The sequence below is a fragment of the Lates calcarifer genome, linkage group LG5 (assembly GCF_001640805.2).
Source record: "Lates calcarifer isolate ASB-BC8 linkage group LG5, TLL_Latcal_v3, whole genome shotgun sequence".
In the NCBI taxonomy this organism is placed as follows: domain Eukaryota; kingdom Metazoa; phylum Chordata; class Actinopteri; family Centropomidae; genus Lates; species Lates calcarifer.
This window is the reverse complement of record NC_066837.1, coordinates 16,344,471-16,362,255: the sequence shown is the minus strand read 5'-3', so window position 1 is coordinate 16,362,255 and position 17,785 is coordinate 16,344,471. Positions and strand designations below refer to the sequence as shown.

The 17,785-nt window shown below is 40.0% G+C and overlaps 3 protein-coding genes across 3 annotated transcripts; 1 reads left to right on the top strand and 2 right to left on the bottom strand.

Moving 5' to 3' along the window:
* Window positions 1–3,301: 3,301 nt before the first annotated feature.
* chic2 (cysteine-rich hydrophobic domain 2) lies at window positions 3,302–7,927 on the bottom strand. Its single transcript, XM_018665078.2, has 6 exons — window positions 7,581–7,927; window positions 6,322–6,376; window positions 5,869–6,024; window positions 5,629–5,685; window positions 5,463–5,522; window positions 3,302–5,011 (listed from the first exon to the last, which is right to left on the bottom strand). Exons 1-6 carry the CDS (start codon window positions 7,712–7,714, stop codon window positions 4,961–4,963), a joined length of 513 nt encoding a protein of 170 aa, XP_018520594.1. The 5' UTR covers window positions 7,715–7,927; the 3' UTR covers window positions 3,302–4,960.
* A 1,179-nt stretch (window positions 7,928–9,106) lies between these two features.
* Window positions 9,107–10,929, top strand: rhbdd2 (rhomboid domain containing 2). Its single transcript, XM_018665079.2, is given in 2 exon segments — window positions 9,107–9,584; window positions 9,586–10,929. Coding segments are annotated over 2 exon segments (969 nt in total). The 5' UTR covers window positions 9,107–9,443; the 3' UTR covers window positions 10,414–10,929.
* A 582-nt stretch (window positions 10,930–11,511) lies between these two features.
* On the bottom strand, window positions 11,512–13,742 carry LOC108875808 (OCIA domain-containing protein 1). Its single transcript, XM_018664945.1, is given in 9 exon segments — window positions 11,512–11,708; window positions 11,845–12,012; window positions 12,162–12,349; window positions 12,418–12,520; window positions 13,058–13,105; window positions 13,206–13,259; window positions 13,364–13,385; window positions 13,387–13,449; window positions 13,689–13,742. Coding segments are annotated over 9 exon segments (738 nt in total). The 3' UTR covers window positions 11,512–11,670.
* Window positions 13,743–17,785: the final 4,043 nt, after the last annotated feature.

The window sequence follows — 17,785 nt, the reverse complement described above, 5'->3', positions numbered from 1 at the left end:
CTGGCTTTCACTCTGTTTGGTTTTGGTTGTATTCTGTTTGTCTTGATGTTAGTTTCCTTTTCAGTTATGTTAAATAAATGTGTTTTAGTTAGAACTTATGTGTCCATTGTGCATTTGGTTTATGGTGGCCCTTTTGATTACTGGAGTTCTCTCCTGCTAGGTTTTGGTAGCAGTTAAATACTGAGATTATTGCAACTTGACCTCCTTTAAGTGGCAGTGAAAATGGGTAGAGCTATATGCTCAGGATCACGTCTGTGGCTTTCTGGGGGTAACTGCATAGCAGGGACTTTCTGGACACACTGGTTTCCAGTGAATAAGTACCCCCCATAAGTAACTGCCTGAAGACTAGTGCAGAGGGTACATGTTTGGTTGTATGTCAGTTGGCCTAGGCTTGAGATTCTCCAGTTTGTTTGTTGGGCTTCCTTCTGTTTTTGTTGATGCATACTGGGGCTCAGTTTTTTTTTCGATTTGGGTTCTGTATCAGGTTTGTTTGGAGGGGTTGGTTGCCTTTCTGAATATTGGATATTGGTGTCATGTGGTCAGGGATTGGGCCTTGACACAGATGCTGATCTGAAGCATGGTCTTTTGGAGTGTGGAGTCAGGGAGTTGGCCCTGACACACATAGAAAATTGTTTTGTGCACTGTCCCACATCATTTTGCTCTGCCTTCTACTTCTGCTCAGATGCTTCCTCTTGGTACCAAGGTTGTGGACAAGCTGGAGGATCCTGTGGAATGGGTGGGGTTTCTGTTGCAGGGATTAGTGGGAGGTGTACTCCGTACTCTGTGCTATTTACATGCATTTTATCTTTTGAGCTTCAGAGGGACAAGAGACAAAATTTCAATGTGGAAAGCCAGTTTAATCTGTGAATTAATATTGTCAGTTCCAGGGTTTGTGGTGGAACCACCTTTTTATGAAGGGGGGGTATGATGGCCCTGTCAGAGTAATTCAGGTCCTAAAGACAGGATGACAGAATTGCATTGACATTTAAAGAACAGCAGCCAAGGACTGATTGGCTCAGTGGAATGTGGGCAAAAAGATCAGTGACCTAGTACACTGACAAAACCGAGGATGATCTTGATGACATGGGACCGTGGAAGTGACAGAGAAAATATAACTGCAGGAAATACACCCACAGAAGAATAAAGCAAAATATGCAGGAACAGATATTTCTTACTGAATTTTTGCTAAAGTTTCATATTAATTGCAACTGCAATGGAACTATGACAGTAATGAACTTTAAACTGAAACAAGTGAATGTTGTATCTTATGTTGTATCTTTAGCGGAAAATAACTTGTACATTCACAGTAAGAAGCTGATTGACAAAAAAAATCTGGGCCTTTAAAGGATACTGTAATGTCAAAAATGTAATGGATGTTAGACCATTATGGGGAGAGGAAGTGTCTAGAATAGATTCAAACCCTGATCTTGGAGGCACACTGAGCAAGAGTAAAAAATCTGTTTACTGTCGCTGTGAAAAGTTGAGGTTGAATTTTTTTGACAAGCCACTTAAGTTTACAAATCTACTTTCAGTTTATACTGTTTACAGCTTTCGCTTCTGCATCACAGTTGTAACCAATGTGAATTTTGAGCATTGCAACAGTCCTTTGTGTGCGTACGCCCCCTGCGCTTGTTCTCAGGTCATCACCAGGAATAAACCCACTGAAAAGTGGCTATCCAAACAGTTTTCTGCCCCCGTCACAAAGGCAATACTTCTGATATCTTCAGAACACAAGATTCAATAGCCTTTTGTTATCGAGTAATAATAATAATAATGATAAAAAGTACATGTCTTAAAGTATTTGTGGAGTGGGAAGTTTGGCTTTTTACATTGGGCTCTGCACTTGTTAGGAACTTGTGTACATCTAGATATCCTGTGTGCTTGAATTGTTACAGAAACTCACGTTCAAATTTAAAATCATGTCAAGTTACAGAGGAGGATGCTCATAGCCGTGTTTAGTAGTTTTGGTAGTTTATTACTGTACATACACCTGCTGATGAGTCATATGTACATATACCTTTCTCACACTCATACACACAAACACACACACACAGAACACGCAGGATTATATAAAAATGACTCATTATCTGTGCAGGGTTCAATCACAGTCCGAGATCTAAGAAGAACATTGGCATCTGCATACACCGTGCACATACACACATACGCGCGCACACACCACAGATATCTGCATATGGCCTTAAGCCTTGATTTACACAGAACAGACCACAATCAGAAAAATAGAAAAGTGAGTCGTCATGTCATGTCACGTCATGTCGTCTGAGCTTTTTTTTTTGGGTCCATAGGTCTTTTTCTTGGGGGCATGTTTCAATTTGAAAACAAAATTCCAAATACATCATTTCACAACTGTTCAAGTAATGTGTGATTTGTATTTTATCACACTTGACTCCCTGGCGTAACTTTGGAACATACCTGATGACAAGATTTTCCAATGCTACATATTGTTTATCTAGTATAATCCCCTGAGTATGACCCATACAATCCACCAGAGCTGAGAGACCTAAAACTAAGTGGCTTTGTTCAAATTCTTGCAATCTCACAGTCTCAGTCAGTATCTCAGTTTTTTTTTTCAGTAAATCAAGAGGTGTGCTGAGTGGGAAAAGATATATCTACATCATATTCAAAAAGGCTTTCTGTTTCTGTTCTCCCTTTTCTTCTATTTGCTGGCAAATGATTATTTGTTTAATTAAACTGAGATGTGCTTCATGATATGATATGTAACATGTTGACCGTTTTAAAAAGTAGTCTAAGGGCTTTATCTCAAAAGCAGGAATGTCAGTTAACTGAACTAAATCGAGCCTGGGACAACTTTTTTTTTCATAACTGACATCTTATCACTTCATACAGTTGTTATACCAACAGTTGCCTGTTTACACATCCTGCAGAGACAGAACATCACAGCCATTTTGAGTTTTTTGGCCAGTATCTTCACCTTCCCTTTAGCTCCATTATTGGTCTCCACTGTTTCATGGGGAACTATCTGGCCAGAAAGTCATTAACTTTATCAGTCTGCTATTTGGTGGTGGGCAGGTAGCATATTGTAGGTTTGTCAGAGCCTTTTCTCTGAAAAACATCTGCCTGCTGCTGCTGCAAACAAGACTGATGAGGGTGGTGACAGTGAACAAAGACTGTAAAGTTATGGGCCAGAAACCCAAAACAATAAGCTGAGCTGGGTGATACTTCTGGGTTCATCGTTAGAAGTTTTTTTAACCAACATTTACTTTACAGAAAATCATTTTTCATTGATTAATATAAAAAATACTGCAACTTTAAAGTCCACGTATCTGATCTGGGAGTAGTCTGATTTTATTCAGTGCAGTTATGAAGCCAACTTTATTTATCCTGCTCCATGATACAGAACGCTGGTGTTACCCAACACCTAATAGATAGGATGTAGCACTCTTGGTCACCCCAGGCCTCTGAATTAATGAGTTAGATTATAACTAAAACAGAGGAACTTTCTCATAAGAGCCACATCCTTCACTTGAACACTCATATAGGTAAGCCAAGGTCAGCAGATCAGGAAGAGAGGCCATGTGAAGCTGTTAAGGACAAAGCGACTGTGTGCTTTAGTGTTGACACATGACCACAGACACAAAAAGGAAACAACCATAGCACACCTTTGAGGAAAAAAAAAAGAAGAAAAAAAAAGACAACTGAGGCCTATTTCATGAATGCACATATTATATGCACACTCACGCAATTATAAATTACTACAACAAAGGTAACAAAGATCAGTTATGGCAAAGAAATACTTCAAAGAAAAAACCCTGCTTTACAGAGTAAAGAGTATCTCTTCTTCTTCTTCTGATTTGTCTTTTTTGCTTACATTTCTCTTGCTCAGACACACGCACGCACACATGCACACACATAATCATGGTGAACAGGTCTGCAAGCACTGACTGCCATTCTTTCACCGAAACAGTAAACAAAACTTGAGATACTAAAAAAATATAAAGAAACCAAGTATTCCTCTCATCATCACCAGTGGCCTTCTTTCCAGCTTACTTGTTCCACTGCGACTCGAAAGCAGTTGCTAGGCAGCCGGCCCATCACCTGGACACACACAATGGTGAAAACAAATTGTTCCAGGTAAACAGTGTAGCATAAAGACCCATTCATATAATGGAGAGTACAGTCAAAGTGTGTGATTGTCACTGGGTTAGGGATGATGCACAGTAAGTGTGTAGAGATATGAAAGGAGGTGAGAAGATAAGAATGTCTGGTAGTCGGTAAGAAGAGTGACGTTTTAGAGTTCAGCTGTTTTTGGCCACTGGCCCAACATGTTCCCGTGAGACTAGTCAGTCCGCTACAGAGTTGATTTGGATGAAGGTTCCTTTGGAATTCCATGTCACGTTTGCATCCACAGCCTCTAGTAGGGATCTAGAGCACCAAACCAACTCTTACAAAAGCACTGGGGTGTTTTCTTTTTTTTTTTTTTTGCAGGTGAAGTTGGCGGTGTGACAGTAGGTAAGATATGAAAGTGTTTGTTTTATCATGGTCTGACTGTGCCATGTGCTTAGGTTAGGGAACATACAAGTGACAAAATTCCAGTTGTAGCTCATTGAGCTCAGTTCGAGAGTCCAGTCTCCAGCTCTAGCCCCAAAATCAGTAACACTGCCCATGGGTCTGCCCTGACATCCCATAGGCTGGTGCCAGCTCATGAGGCATGACAGCGCGCCAGCTGGTCCTGATAGGTCATGTTTCAATCGTGAATTCAATCCAACACTGGAGTGGGGATGCTGGATTTGTAAACAAGGGTGTAGGATAAGGTATGTGTGGGAGAACGGTTCAAAGAGAAAAGTGGAAAGATCGATGCTACCCTGTAAACAAAAATATTGTAGTATTTTGGGAAAGGGCAATTATTCAGGAGCTTGACAGCCATTGTGGTTCTGCGACAGTGCTGGGCAGCAGTGGTGGTTTAAGATCAGCTGAAGTCAGGCTAGTCCGGTCTGAAGATGGGGATCTTAGGTAGGAACTCTATTAGGATTACCTGCAGGTAGGTGACAAGAGAAAAGGCTGTTAGTGGGGAATCAGTGTTGGATGTTATAGGAGTATTTACTGCATGACTATAGCGATTTTTGTGACAGAATTTCTACAGAGGCAGCTACCACTTCACAATTTGTACAGTTTGTATGCTGCAACATTTCTTTATGGCCACATCAGATTCACAGAAATTTTGCATTAATATGGTGAAGTACCTTGATTTCTTGAATATTTAATTCACTGGATTATCCATAAACTGAATTTCCCATCTGATTGCATTATCTATCCTTGTATTATAAACCACTGTGCATTATTTTGGTGTTTGTTAAGCCTCCAAACTACTAAAACCAGCCTTCCTGGACCATGTATTGTCATCTAATCAGATCCCGAAACAACATGCTCAACCTACTGCAGATTCTTGTGCTTTTTAAACTCATTAAACACAAGCAGATACTTACATATTCCATCATGTTGTTGGTTTCACACTTCCTTTTGCTTAGTCTCCAATGCAAACACAACTGCAAACAGAGTGCAACAGCGGTCAGAGTGTTTATACAACAGGTTGTTCATACAACAAGGTACACCACTAATACAGAGATATCTGTATCGGTCTTCTCTGCTCACCTTGTGGTAAAGTCTGCTGTTCTCCCACTCCAGGAGCTTCTCTATAGATCTTCTTGTCTGGAAAGAGACAGTCACATTAAATGATATGGTTTTCATCAAAAATGTAGCACATAAAACACATTTTCCCACACACATTTGGTTTGGATTTACTGTGATGTTGTGGCAAATGCAACAGAAGTTGGAGCAGTGATGAAACAGTAGGATTGTATGAGTGATGGACAGTGTGGGTGGAAGTCTCACCCTCTTGCTGAGGCAGATGACAGGCCACAAACTAAAGCCCAATGTGCAACAGCAGCAGAGGCAGCCACACAGGAGCCACCGCACATTCACTGGCAGCGTCTTCCTCAGGCAGCTGTTTACACGGTTGATACTGGCTTTGAATTCCTCTGGTGCCACCTAAGGGAAGCACATTTACATGGTAGATTTAGTATAGTAAAAATTAATGTCATGATATGGCAGGTTTATGCAGAGGTCTCCACTCTTTTCCCAGCCACAGAAATTTAATCTGCATTTCGAAATGGTGATGAGATATATAAATGTCTTACTATAAGATCTAGGAGTTTAAATGTAAAAATAATAATAAAAAATATGTATACATTACAACATACAACATGTAAATCTTGAAGTGAAGAAAGTGCAACAATGTGATTTAGCCATAGTTAATATGAGCTGATGAATAACAATGACACTCACCTTCCCTGTAAGTGCTGAAGGAAATTCTGATTCAAATTTGTTACTAAGCCCAAACCTGGAGTGGGGAGGAAAAAAGTAGACTGTTACACATAAGCATACACACACTTTATTTGGATAATTGGCTTGAACAAGCAAACACTTGCCATATGGCTGAGTTATTAGGACTTCAATAATTACTGCACAACTTTAATGTACATCAGGATAGATATGGCATTCCATCTTTATAGGAGCCTCATAAAACAGACATATTATTATGATGTCAAAACAGATTTTTCATATAAAATATTTAAGTGATGTCAAAGATGATACACAGATGTGCTAAACACACCAAACCCCAAGTATATCTATATATTTTCATTCTAAATGAATCTAGAAGTGTTAATCACATGGGTGATTGACAGAAACTAATTTGCAAATACTTTGATGAAATATTTTTTTAATGAAATATTTTCTCATTCTAGCCCTTAAAATGCAATGGTTTGCTTCTTCTTCCTGTTTTAAAATGTAACATTTTGAACTTGTGTGAACTCCTGACCTGAACTCATCCACCTAATTGTTCCCCACACTATATGATAAAACACTCATGCCAGCAGGACAACATGCTTTTAAGTGCCTTTAAAACCATTACAAATCCCTGCTTTAAAGTTAATCCGTAGGACTACAGCATAAACAGTTCGATAAATCTAACTTTTGCTGATTCCAGCTTCTCAGCTGTGAGGATATCCTGTTTTCCCCATTTCTATATCACAATAAACGTAATAATCTTTGAGTTTTGAGCAGTTAATTGAACAGAACAAGACATTGTAGGACATCACCTTGGATTGTGATGAGTGTTTTCACTATTTTTGATCGACATACTAACGATTAATCGCAGTAACAACCGGAAGATAAATCGATGATGAAAATAAATGCTAGTAGCAGCCCAAAACAAGTCTAATACTGTGCTCAAGTCCTGATATTAGTTGAACTAACAACATGACACACTGCCTTGACTTGACAACGGTTAACAAAACACCAGTTCAAACTATCACAGGCAAATAATTATCGAACAAGCTAAAGCGAAACCTAAATTTAATCAGCCACTCCTCGCCTTGCATAGTTAGCTCGCTGCTAACTATAGTTAGCTGGCTACGGTAGGTCACCGGCGGCGGCTAACGCAGCTAGCAGCCAGCTAACCACCCGAGCTCCGCGGCTGCCGATCAGTTCACGGTAACGGCGAACGTCCCTCTCGCCGCCCGCGAGCCCTGCCGGTTGCTTACACAGTGACGTGGCCGGATCCTCGCACCACCACCGGGTCCGGAGCGTACTTAAGGAGCTGCTCCTCCGCGGCCCTGTCCTCGTCCTCCTCTTCTTCCTCCTCCTCTTCGTAGATCTCGTCAAAGTCCTCCATCATCGCACGACTCGGCCTCGCGCTTCCCGGGAGAGACACCGGGAAAGACACGATGCCGACGGACAGCGAGACCTTACCGAGAAAAGAGTACAAAGTGAACCGCGAAGACAACCGTAGAAAATATCAACCTCGTCCCGGAGACGATTCAGCTCACATCGTTCGGTAGGCTCCGAAACAAAACATCAACATCCGCCGCAGTAACCACACGACACCGGAAGGGGGACAGACGTGCTTACGTCTTATTTATTTATTTAGAAAGATACAATTTACACAAGAATGATTGCAACATGCAGAACTTTTCAACAATGTATTTTCCCTTAGTTGGGGAAATACATTGTTTGGTTTCATTTCACCACAGCTAACCGGTATATTTTTATTTATCTTTTTTAAATAATAAATATGGCCATATCTTATATTTGTAAATTTAAATAGTCTGACAACACACCCCCTTTTTCCTGCTCAGTGAAAATATCAACTTTATCTGATTTTTTTTCTAACAGTGATAACAGAAAAGCTTTAAAATATATAGTCCTTGGGTGTCACTAGTGTCATTATGTGTGCGTGTATCGTTTAAATCGCTCCTACCCCCTGGCTTTTTAAATCTCTGACGCTTGTTGGTTGTTTCATGTATCCATCTTTATTCCATATGCGATTGTACACATTTACAATAGTGTATTTGAGTGATGCGGGAAATATTCCGATTCAAATAGCCATAAGACATAAAAATACATAATTACAAGTTTAAAAAGTTCTGCATTTAAGTAGTTAAGTATTGTCAAGAAAGTGTATCTAGTATCAAAAGAATTATTTATAATGCAGATGTGTATTATATTATTGGGTTATAATTACGGTTTCATTAACTTGCAGGCAGAATTTCAACATTGTTTATCACCGTGGTTACTCCTGCAAGTGGAGTGTATGGTCTACACGTGAAATCTTTACAAATCAATTAAATAAAGTAAATATTATATAGATATAATATGATAGTAAATTACAAATAATAACTGTACTTAAATTTCAGTCCATGAGTAAATGTACTTACTTCCCACTTACCTTACTGCTTGCTAATGCATACAGCCCTAATGTAGCTGGACTGAAGTTATAATTCTATAATTGTGATAAAAGCCTTAGTACAACCAATGACGACGATGATGATGATAATAATAATAAAAAAAAGAAGAAGAAGAAGAAGAAGAAGAAGAAGCATGAACCGGAAGTTTAGCAAAGTCTTCTTCAAAATATGACACGAACGTTGGCAGGAAGTTACATTTAGCCTTCCTTTTAACTAAATATGAGATTTATATCAGAATTTCAACAGTACTGACTTACATGCAGCTTATATGTGTGGATGCTTTGATTAATCTACGCGGTTTAAAGTAATTTTCAATTAAAAATGCGCTGTGGTATCATCATACGTGTTTTATTTTGAAAGATTTGACCGGAAAAATACTCAAACAGCCTAATTCTCTATATACTTCTGAAAGAAACGATTTAATAACAATTGTATATGTGCCTCTTGTCTTGAAATTTTGAATCCATGACTGCGACATTTTTTTATCCATCAAGGTGGAGAGCTGCATCAGCTCGAGATGTTTACAGTGAAATCGTCTGGATGAGACTACTTCCCTGTTCAAGAGGTGTGAAAACAGTTGAACCACTGTTGGTTTGGTGAATTCCGGGTAAACTTTTGCTTTAGTTTGTCAGCCGTGAACGACCGAAGTTATTTAGCAAAATGATACGAATGGATTACTTTAAAACGATCTCACAAGTTTTGAAAGACGCTGTTCCTGCCATCACCAGCGGGATTTTCACAGTGGTAGTTTTATCGTGTGTATTGTTTGGCATCCAGACATACTTCAACCTGACTCCGTCGGCTCTGCAGCATCGGTGCCACAGTTTTTCAAAATGGACACATCCACAGGCTTTTTATATACCCGTTTTATCACAGGACATTTGCTCAGCTTCTCCTGAGCATCGCAGCCCTGGTGTTTCTCAGTGGCAGCTTGGAGAAGGGTGTCGGCACGGTTCGTTTCCTGTCCCTGTTCCTTTTAATGTCCACCATCACGGGCTTCTTCTACAGCTTCCTGGAGCTTCTGCAGGAGGACGACAGCCGCAGTCACACCGAGGGGTTGGTCCCTGTGGCCCTGGCCTGTGTGGCCCTGACTACCATGCACACAAAGATGACTAAAGGATTCCTGTGTGGGGTCAGTTTCCCCACCATGGCACTCCCTTGGGTGTTTCTCATTATCACCACTGCCCTCATTCCTCACTGCGTGCTCCCCTGTAATGTCATCGCTATCCTGATTGGGTGGATGTATGGAAAAGGATTTTTCTCTCTTCTGGACATGTCTGAGGCCAGGGCTGGCGCTCTGGAGAAGATGATGCCCTTCAGGTTGTTGAAGAGCATCAGCAGTGTTTCCTTTGTCACTGCTTCTGCAGAGGAGAGGAGGAAGACCCTGCTTCCACAAATCAATCCAACACCTGGGTCCTACCCGGTCCAGGCTTATGCTCCATTATCCAGCGTTAAAACTGCTGATACCGCAGCAATGATGTATGAAGGCTGGCCAAACTCAACCAGCACTCTCTCTGGTCCCACACCACCTGTCCATCCTCATGGACATGGGTTAGCACAAAGCTTTGGGCTGAGTCATGCCCACAGCTGCAACCACAGCCACCATGCTCATAGTCATGATCACCTTTAGTTATGCTCATGTACTTGTTAGCTTTATTACACACCAAATATCCAGATAAGCCATATTCTATTAATATTGCTTTTTGCCATTTGCCAAATACTTGGGTTAGAAACAAACTGACTACTGATTTGCTTGTATGCTTTTGTTTGTGGAGTCTCCACATTCTTGAATAATCAAATGGTATTTCTCTGAATGTTTAAATGTTACGGGTGACTTTTGTACCTAAGTTTAAACTTTTACACAGCATCTTTTGTGTTATTTGTTATTTCTTAAAATAAATATGCATAAAACACATTGTTCCTAGACAGAATCTGTAATTAACATGTGGAAAACTAACTGTTGCAGAAAGGTAGTCATGTGCACTCCTGTCCTATATTTACACATGGTACAAGACAAAATGGTGAGTATTCACAACTAAAGGAAAAGTATAACAGTACCTGGGCACAAAACTGGCTGCATCCTACTGATGTCATGGTCAAGTAATCATACAAAAAATATACACAATACTTACAGTACAATCAAAAACCTGTTTCTGTCTTTGATGTGATGTTGTAAGTGAAGTGTAATTTGTAACTGAAAATGTGGTATACATGCCCCTAAACCAATGCTTTTATTAGAGCCCCCCCCAAAAGGCACTTGCATGTGGATAAACTATCTTCAGTGTGCTTTAATAGCAGTAATATGTAGCTTCGACATTGGCTTTTGGTTTTGTTGTTGACATTTTGTGCTAGTGAAGATGAAAAAGGAACATTAAATTCAATTCAGTGGTTAGCACTGTTGCCTCTCAGCAAGAAGGTTCCGGGTTCGAGCCTGGGGCTTTTCTGTGTGGAGTTTGCAGGTACTCCACCTTCCTCCCACAGTCCCAAGACATGCAGGTTAGGTTAACTGGTGAGTCTAAATTGCCCGTAGGTGTAAATGTGAGTGTGAATGGTTGTTTGTCTCTATATGTTGGCTCTACAATGGACTGGCGATCCATACAATCTCTCGCCCAATGACAACTGGGATAGGCTCTAGCACCCACACAACCCTTAACGGATAAGTGGTATTGATAATGGATGGATGGATGGATGAAAATTCAAATCAATGCCAAAGCACAGAGAGAGACTGTTTGAATCCTTAAGCAGTTTGGTTTAATTGAATCACTCACATAGACATACTGAGAAGAAACTTACACAGCTTCATGACACCTAAAGCCAAGTCACACTGAAGCAAAATGGCAACTAAGCTGTCTCCATATTCTCACATCTTAAGAGCTCAAAAAAGTACTCATTCTTCCCAGGTGTCTCCATAGACGTTCTTCCTCACTATAACATAAGACAGACAAAAGGAAAAAGTCAGTTTCATAAATTAATTTAAAGACAACAGATATACTTGAATACCAGCCCCTCAACTTTTCCTAACCTAGCAAGTGTTTTGCATATCTCAGTAGCAGCAGCTTACCCTCTTTCTTGGGTCTTTCTCGCTCTTTCTCGGGTGTTGATTTGAGCAGTGTCTCGGCCTTCTGGGTGAGTGTGACCTCATAGTTCTCCCTGTTTTTTAGCCTCAGGTCCTCATAGAGGATAGGCTTCCTCCTGGGCTCCTCCTCTTCCACATATGCCTGGACTGAAGCTGATGGGGACAGGGACAGAGAAACAGTTTACTGCATCATGAACAGAAAAGGGTCGGGTCAGAAAAATTGTCAGCAGTGGGAGAAACATATTTTCACATGTATTTACACAAAAGATCCAAAAAGCTCATACAGCGTCTCTCTGTGGTACCTGGAGTGCTGAAGTTGTTCTGTCTGTCCATGGGTGGGTCTGGCCTGAAGCCATAGTCATAATCCCTGCTGTGACTGGGCATCTGGCTGGGGGCCTCTGCTGCCTGGAACATTGGGTCAAATGACTGGGTGTCTGGGTCACTCAGCTCTGACTGAGGACCCTTGGCAACTGCAGAGGAAAATAAGATACTGTTAAAGGGGTTAAAGCAGGTGGATAAAAGCATACAGTAATATAGTCAAGTGTGTGTGCTGCTCACTATTGCTGAGGCAGTCCTGTCCTCTGTCTTAACTTTCTGAACTTCTCCTGGCACGTCTTCATGTACGATATATTCCCAGCTACGTAGCCACAGATGCCAGCAACTGGAGAGACAATAAAGAAATAATTATCCATACAAATAAAAGACAAAATCTTCAGTAAATTCACCACATGAGAAATTTTAAATATTTTAAATACATGTTTAAATGTATTTTTTCAAATTAATACCTCACCAACATAGTACTTAATTTCACCTAGGGGCATTTGATATAATAATTGAGAAGGGTATGGTTAATATGAGTATGATACTGTACTATAGCTTAACAGGTATAGGCACTAATTTCACACAGCTTGACAAAAATAAGGAAACTGTCTTACTTAACCATAATGCCGCCTTTAAAATGTCTAGTTTTACATTTATGAAAACATGTAGACAGAGGTGACAGTTTATTAGGTACACCTTGTCTTGCAATAAATTCTACCATCATGAAGGTTATGATGTTCAGGGTCAGTTTTCTTGAAACTGTTTTAAAGAGGTACTGATTTAGTTTGTCTGAGAGGTGTTTCTAACAGTTAGTCTACACACTAATATGAGGAATCTGAGTGTGACTATCTCCCAGCTTTAATATTCAGGAACTTACAGATCATTTTGGGTACAGGTCCAAACACTGGAGATGCAGACAGGATCCCTGAATATTTAAACAGAAGAGGGTCAATTTAAAGGTCAACATTATTTATGTCTGTTCTACAGATATTTAGTTGATTGCCCCACGTAATGCATAGTTTTACCTCTGGCAATTAGGGTTTGTGTGACAGCCATGCTGATCAAAGAGAAGGGCCCCGCTGTGGAGGAAGTATGTTTAAGTCAACGACTCGTTACAGGTGTATTAAACATCTTTACATTCTTAACTCTAAAAATAACTCGTATGTGCAAGACATTAACTTACACCTATACAAAAAGCGTTCATCCTATGCACTCCTTTAACAACCTCTTCTCCTCTTCTGTGGGGATGAAGTCCAAGTCCTCTGACCCCTGAAATTCACACACATCACATTTAGAGTTAACTTTAATTTCCGTATTTGATAGGCACAAGACTCCCTAGCAAGCCACACAGACAGTCCCACCTTACAAACTAATAAAATTAAAACAGCAGGCAACAGCGCGCCGTTTCGTAACGAACCCGTTAGCATCTGCAGCTCACCTGAAGTTAACGCTAACGCAGCTAGCACGTTAGCACCTCGCTAGGTAACGCGTGATATTGGTGTGTTTACCTGCGGTCCTCTGCGCTGCCGCTCCTCCGGAAAACCTGTAGTGGTGGATGACATATTGACGACAAAGTCTGTGCTTAGGTCAGCTTTCAAAGCATGTGAAATAACAAAATGTAAGCCACTCGGCAGGTTGACTTGGTTACTGTTTGGGTCAATGTCATTTCTCCTGCTAACTACGACGTAACCCGGAAGTAATAAAGAGGTACTCGTAGGTTAGATGAAGTGAGGAAAAGTGTTGTTGTTATAATTTATTCTCGTTAGTGGACGTCTTCAAAGAATAAACGGGGTAAATGATTGCTAAATAATCACATATTACTGTTCCACTTGTGTGCAAAATCTTAAAATAGCGTATAAGTTGGGCAGTTAGGCTTTAAACTGGATCTTTTATTTTGAAAGTTCAAAGCACAACTAAAGGCATTAAAAACCCGGTCTAACGGCATCTATTGGTTGTATAAATAATGACAAATCACTCCAGTATAATGTTAGCACCAGAATCAGTGGCACTTAAACACTAAGACACACTAATCTGACCAAAAACAAAACAAAACAAACAAACAAAAACATGAATCTGTGCAATGCAGAAATGAGCAGAAAAAGATGGTTGAGGATTGAAGAGGAAAAGGTTTCGTGTCTACAAGAGTAGAATAGACCTTTTTCCACAGTAGATATTTTTACTTGGTATAGTAGGAAAACCACAGGTGTCATGTTTTACATACAAAACATATGATTAATTTAGAAATAGGTTAAACGATAAACCACACAGCAGGAAGTAGAAATAGTTCCTCCACTAGCAACACCAACATTAAAATGCTGCAACAATAATGATAATTCAGTAACTGAAATTTAAATTAATTTCCTGGCTGTAAATGGTTACACTTTGGGATAAAATTAAAAAAACAACAAAAAACTAAATTACTAGAAAAAACTATACAGAATAGTGGACAGTAAAAACATAAAATGCAACATAGTGGAAACATTTTTAACTTCAGACTAAAAACATGCATATTTTTCAAAAATCATGTTTACTTTCTCTCATTTTAAACAACTTTCAGTGTAATTTGCTTTTGATCGTATATGTGAGTTTAACAACACTGCTTTGATGTATTTGACATTGGGTAACAAATACACTCACGGGACAATTTTTCTGCAGAGTACTATTACTCTTAATACTTACTAATACATTATTAAACACATTAGAATACTGATACATTTTGATAATTTTATCTAGATGTAATTTTCAGCACAGGGCTTTACTTGTGCTTAAGTAAAGTGTAAAGAAAACCTCCTCCATTTCTGTTTCAAGCTCAATGAGACTAAAACAGATAGAGACAGAAAATAGATTAAACTAGAAAATGCATTTCCTGCAGAAAATTGTTTATAGTGAAAAAATGAGTTTCAGGTTCAAATTTTTCACCCCAAAGTCAGTCAGGGGTATGTTTTATGAATGGTTTCAGACAGGTTTTTGATGAATTCTTTGAAAAAGCTGGCACCACAACTGCTGTGGCTCAGGAGGTAGAGCAGTCATCCACCAACCAGAAGGTTGGTGGTTCGATTCCCGGCTCTTCCAGTCTCCATGCCGAAGTATCCTCGGGCAAGATACTCAACCCCAAATAGCCTCTGATGTGTGTGCATCAGTGTGTGAATGTGTGTGTCTGTCCCTAGAAAGCACATTGTATAGAACATGTGCTGTATGAATGTATGTGTGAATGGGATGAGTGGTCGAAAAGACTAGAAAAGCGTTATATAATTACAGTACCATTTTTGATGTTGGGCACCGATTTTGGCAGTGGCGGGCCATGCATTTCACACTGAGACCTTCACTGGTGTCCTACCTGAATTAACCCACCTCTTAGTAATTATGATGTCATGGCTACAGGAACCATCAACAATATATACAGAAATGCAGTATAACAGAACTTTGCACAGACAGGCATGTCATGTAGCCAGAATAAATGCCATTACTGAAGCAGTGCTATAAAGACCCAATTAACACAATTCAATAGGTCCCCAGTGTGGTGCAGCCACAGCTGAGCCACACACATAATCTCCAGCAGAAGCATTAATATTAACTAATAAAATGACAAAAACATAAACAATAAAATGTAGGTGAAATGCATTTTACTCACTGAAACTGCTGATTATTTGTACACAAAAAAAAATGCTTCTGTCGAGTGGACCTTCTCAGCCCCAAAGCGAATTGAAACTTGTGCGAGAAATACAACTGGGTAGGCTCGACTTTCAGCATTAGCCTCCTTAGTGATAGAAAAGGACTTATTGTTGGAATTGAGACGCACATGAAACCTCTACAACAAAGCCATTTAACTCTTCCTCGTTGCCCAGCCATTGTAGGTTGAAAAAACAACTATGAGGAGGATGATAGCAAAGCTATCTCACCCACCGCCTCCATGGGGTCAAGGGGGCACCCCAGGACAGAGCTGGCTTTCTTGATCAGTTTGTCCAGTCTCTTCCTGTCCGCTGTTGAGATGAACATGTTTTAGTTTGTGCTAGTAGCTACAGATGTGGTTTGCTAGCCCTGACGAGTACACTCTGTGACAATCCAAAATGTTGACATTAGTGAAGACCTGCAAGATGGCCCTGGCTTTGCAAACTCGAAATCTGATTGGTTAAAGGATCCACAAGGCAACAATTTCATTGCCATCCCTTTTAAATTACCAGGGCATATTTTCTGACACTTGTTGTGGATTTGGACAACTTTTTGGCGAATTCTTTGAAAAAATTGACACCAGAGTTTTTTGATGTCAGCCAACGTTTTTGGTAAAAGCAATTTTTCACCTAAAAATGACTCAGGGGCATGTTTTAGCACATTTCAAGTGGATTTGGACAGGTTTTGAGTCAATTCTTTGAAAAACTTGACACCACAATTTTGATATCGGCGACAGGCGGCGGGTCATCGTTTGGAGCGAAAAATGTCAAAATTTCAGGTCCAGATTTTTCACCTAAAAAATCTCAGGGCATGTTTAGCACATTTCAAGTGGATTTGGACAGGTTTGAGTCAATTCTTTGAAAAACTTGACACCACAATTTTTGATATCGCGACAGGCGGCGGGTCATCGTTTGGAGCGAAAAGTCAAAATTTCAGGTCCAGATTTTTCTAAAAATGACTCAGGGGCATGTTTTAGCACATTTCAAGTGGATTTGGACAGGTTTTGAGTCAATTCTTTGAAAAACTTGACACCACAATTTTGATATCGGCGACAGGGCGGGTCATCGTTTGGAGCGAAAAATGTCAAAATTTCAGGTCCAGATTTTTCACCTAAAAATGACTCAGGGGCATGTTTTAGCACATTTCAAGTGGATTTGGACAGGTTTTGAGTCAATTCTTGAAAAACTTGACACCACAATTTTTGATATCGGCGACAGGCGGCGGGTCATCGTTTGGAGCGAAAAATGTCAAAATTTCAGGTCCAGATTTTTCACCTAAAATGACTCAGGGGCATGACTCAGGGCATGTTTTAGCACATTTCAAGTGGATTTGGACAGGTTTTGAGTCAATTCTTTGAAAAACTTGACACCACATTTTTGATATCGGCGACAGGCACAGCGAAAAATGTCAAAATTTCAGGTCCAGATTTTAAAAATGACTCAGGGCATGTTTTTAGCACATTTCAAGTGGATTTGGACAGGTTTTGAGTCAATTCTTTGAAAAACTTGACACCACAATTTTGATATCGGCGACAGGCGGCGGGTCATCGTTTGGAGCGAAAAATGTCAAAATTTCAGGTCCAGATTTTTCACCTAAAAATGACTCAGGGGCATGTTTAGCACATTTCAAGTGGATTTGGACAGGTTTTGAGTCAATTCTTTGAAAAACTTGACACCACAATTTTTGATATCGGCGACAGGCGGCGGGTCATCGTTTGGAGCGAAAAATGTCAAAATTTCAGGTCCAGATTTTTCACCTAAAGAAAAATGACTCAGGGGCATGTTTTAGCACATTTCAAGTGGATTTGGACAGGTTTTGAGTCAATTCTTTGAAAAACTTGACACCACAATTTTTGATATCGGCGACAGGCGGCGGTCATCGTTTGGAGCGAAAAATGTCAAAATTTCAGGTCCAGATTTTTCACCTAAAAATGACT